The sequence below is a fragment of the Cryptomeria japonica genome, chromosome 8 (assembly GCF_030272615.1).
Source record: "Cryptomeria japonica chromosome 8, Sugi_1.0, whole genome shotgun sequence".
Lineage (NCBI taxonomy): Eukaryota > Viridiplantae > Streptophyta > Pinopsida > Cupressales > Cupressaceae > Cryptomeria > Cryptomeria japonica.
In genome coordinates this window covers 206,499,675-206,503,797 of record NC_081412.1, presented here as the reverse complement: position 1 = coordinate 206,503,797, position 4,123 = coordinate 206,499,675, and the positions used below count along the sequence as shown (strand labels likewise).

Genomic DNA, 4,123 nt, shown 5'->3' with positions numbered 1-4,123 from the left:
AGATGTTTGAATACTCTAATCTGTAGTGCTCTTGGTCTCCTCCTTTACCTCTTTAAACCTATAACAATAGGAATAGCATGCCTTAAATTTCTATTAGATGAAAGATAGGTGAACTCAAAATTACTAACAATTTTTTCATATATATTTAGATACAATAAAAAATCAATTATAAGATTTAATAGATAACACACCCTCACAAAGTGGCTTCAACTGAAAATAAAATAAAAGAAACCACAACCACAACATAAATTTATGTAAAGATTTCAAGACAACCAGAACATGATGTATTCCACTATATAGACTTAATCGAGATTTAATTTTTCACCGTGAAAACCAAAATAGATGCTCGAACAGTGCAAAATTTGAAGAGGAACTCATAAAAGAACGTCGATTTGATTGCCTTAAAAGAAATGTAATGTATTCTTTGTTTTACATATCGAGAAGGCCAGTTACGTGCTTTAATAAGTTTTATTACCAAGAAAGCATTAAATTATATATCTTAGTTGTGAGAAGATGCCCTTAGTTCAGTCCTCTCCTTGGAACATCCGAGGTGAATTATAGAAAGGAAGGAAAATGATTCAAAATTAGCTCTACAAATAATAAGGTGGGCTCAGTCCTTTCGTCAAAATATTCGATGTAGAGATTGGATTCGATTTACTTTAGAGATTATTTTCTGTCGGTCAATAACGAAATATGTGATTGCAAAACTTGAGTGTGCTTGAGGCACTCCAGGAAAGCTTTATATTTTGAGTGGAATAAGGAAAAAAAACAAGGATGCTTCTCCTTCTTCCGTTAGGTTGATATTGTAGTCCCTAATTCTAATTATAGCTGGTATTGAGAAAGACACTTTGGCAACTCTCATGGATTTCGAGCTAACAAAATTCTAATCATGGCTGGTATGTTGGTATGAATTATTACTGTGTCTACAGCAACAAAATTCTTTTTAGCTTTCTATTTTCCATCCCTGTGCAATTGCCTTATTCATTTCTCTAGAAAAGTAAAAGAATGTAAATCTGTAAGCGTAGGTATCAAGAAAAGGATTGCAAGTAAAGAGTAGAAGTTGGTTGCTATAAATGGCTAGTTTGTAAATGTCCAGTGTCACATCGAATCCAACCTTATCAAGTCTGCGTCATTTTTGGTGTGCCCATCAACTCTATTTTCCAAGTCCTTCCGTCACTTTATTTTGTCTGCATAGAAAGTTGTGAGAGCAACTTTTTTGTTGAATCTCATTTTTCTAGCATGGCATTTCTTGGAGAGGCTGCTGCAGGAAAAATTGATGAGATGGCCGTGGAGATGGCCGTTAAAAAATTAACTGAGGAGGCAAACCTACTACTGGATTTCAGCGATGATTTCTCGTGGTTAAAGAACAATCTCACATATATAAGGGACTTTCTGCAAGATGCTGATCAACAGGCTCCACATAAGGAGGGTGTAAAGCACTGGGTGGAGAATATTCGCGTTATTTCCTTGCTTGCAGAAGACATCTGTGAGGAATGTGCTATAGAATCTATGTATGGAAATGATGCTCGAGCTTGTAGTCCAAGTTATAATCAATTGATTTTTCGCTATAGGATAGGGCGGAAAATCAAGGACATCAAGGAGCGCATGAGATCTATTATTGAAGATGTCAACAGGCTGAAGCTATTGCGTGAAGTTTGTCCTGCAAGTGAAGCATCGCCCAGTACATCTCATAGTGTAGACCGCAAGAAATCTTATCTTCTGCCCAGTGTACACTCAGTGGGAATAGAGTCCAAAGTTGATGACATGCTCAGATTGCTGGACAACAATGCCTCTCCAATTATTGCGGTGGTTGGGATGGGAGGCATAGGCAAGTCCTATCTTCTTCAGCATGTTTACAACAACGTAAAAGAAAGGTATGATAAATGTATATGGCTTTCATTTTCTCAGTCTTATTCAATTTCCACGTTGCAATGCGACATAGCTTCCCACTTAGGTTTAGGACAGCAAATTAGGAGTCAGGGGATATCTCATGAGAGAGCAGCAGAGTTGATTCATGAAAATCTTAAAGGAAAAAGATATCTTGTGGTGTTAGATGATGTGTGGGAAGCAAGGGAAGACTTATTATCTAAGCTTGGCCTCTTAATTGGAGGCAATGTGAATTGCAAAATTCTGGTGAGCACAAGAAACAGAGAGGTTTGTACAATTCTAAATGCTCATATTTATGAGATGCAATTTTTGTCAGAGAGTGAGAGTTGGAGTCTATTTTGTTTCTATGCATTTAAAGGAAACGAAGCGCCAAATCATCAGCTCGAAGAAATGGGCCGTGACATTTTAAAACAATGTGGGAATTTGCCGCTTGCTATCAAAATGGTAGCTGCATCTCTGCCAATGACCACAATGCCAAGGGATTGGGAGTCCAAGCTACATCGGATTAAAGAGGTAGTCATTGCCGATGATGATCAGGTCATGCCCATTCTCAGACTCAGTTATTTCTCATTGCATGCTCGTCTTAAAGCGTGTTTTTCTTATCTTTCTTTCTTTCCCAAGGTTGAGCAGATAAGTTGTGAGTATCTAGTATATCTGTGGATAGGGGAAGGATTTATTCCAGCAGGAGAGGGTCAGTGGGACGTGCCATCTGATTGTATCAATCAGCTTGCCAATCTCTGTCTGCTTCAACTATGGGAACAGAATGAGGATAGACCAGGTTGTAAACTAACTAATTATTGTAGAACTCAGGATTTGCTGCATGATTTGGCCATTAACATATCAAAAGAAAATAAATGTATTTTTTCAGTTGAGGAAGCCTGTAAAGGTGAAAATGGTGACTGCTGTCGGATTTTACTGGGTACGAGAGATCTAAATGAGCCTCCCATATCAGAGAGGCGTCTTGTTTGCCTCCGCACCCTCTCATTGTCTCACAATTGGAGGATTACCAGCATTCCAGCAAAATTGTTTACCGCTATGAGAGGACTGCGTGTTCTCGATTTGAGCGGGACAGGCATCTCTAAATTGCCTCGAAGCCTTGGAAAGATGAAGCTTCTTAAAGTCTTGAATTTAAATGATACAAAAATTGGGAATGTACCAGTGTGTGTGAGACACCTAAAAAGTCTCTTGTTTTTAGCTCTTCCTCAAAGATGTCAGATATTACCAGTGTGGATAAATGAAGTTAAATGTCTCCAGCATTTAGAGTGCAAGGGTGTTACACGCGTGCCAAAAGGAATATCAAAGCTGACTGCTTTGAGAACACTCCGATCAAATTGGTTGATTCTTTCTAATGAAGGCGACGAATTCATGAGACCAGAGGACTTTGTGAAGATCACTCAGCTTCAGGAACTATCCTTAGATGTTAACAAGGAAATGGATTCAAGGATAGAAGAAGGGATACTTGTACTACTGGTAAAGATGCGTCGTCTGACAATTTGTAATAGCACTGAAAAAGAATTGGAGCTTCCGAAGAAAATGACAGCAATGAAAGATCTGGAAAGTCTTATACTATGGAGGTTTGCAGTTGGAAGTTGGATATGTGATATGGCAAATCTGAGGGAACTTGAGTTAACGTGGTATAGTTGTCGTGATTATCCAGAGTTGCAAACAATGCCTAACCTAGTGAGGTTGGAGTTGTCAGGAAATGACAAGTGTAAAGACCTGCCAAAGGCTTTTGGTCAGAGAGGAGGGTTTCGCCATCTGCGCTTCTTCAAAATTGACTTTTCCAGTGATTTAGAGGAGATTCCTGAATTGCAGGAGGGGGCAATGTCTTGCCTTGAGGAGTTTCATTTATGTGATTGTAGGAAAGTGAAAAAAGTTGGAGAGGGATTGGAGCGGTTGAAAAGATTCAAGCTCTTCTATTACAAAAGGACGGATAAGTTAGAGGAGATATTCAGAGCAGGTGGAGAATATTGGAATAAAATTAAAGTCATCAATCCTCATGTAAAAATCACGTCATATTAAAAATCACGTCATATTAGATTGTCATTATTTTCATGTTTTAAATTGTGAATTTTAAATTTTAAATTGTTCTATTTCTCACTTTGTTATAATTTAAGGTATTTAGTGTTTAAATTAATGATGAAATATTGATATTGAAAATTTGTGCAATTGTTCTTGTGAAAGGTAGATGGATATGTGGAAACATATGGAATTTACGGTGTCATGGCATTAATAT

General features: G+C 37.8%; 1 protein-coding gene across 1 annotated transcript; it reads left to right on the top strand.

Moving 5' to 3' along the window:
• The first annotated feature begins 1,239 nt into the window (after positions 1-1,239).
• LOC131062340 (putative disease resistance protein RGA3) lies at positions 1,240-3,909 on the top strand. The gene has a single exon (XM_057995978.2). The coding sequence runs from the start codon at positions 1,240-1,242 to the stop codon at positions 3,907-3,909; it is 2,670 nt and encodes an 889-aa protein (XP_057851961.2).
• The last annotated feature ends 214 nt before the right edge of the window (positions 3,910-4,123 follow it).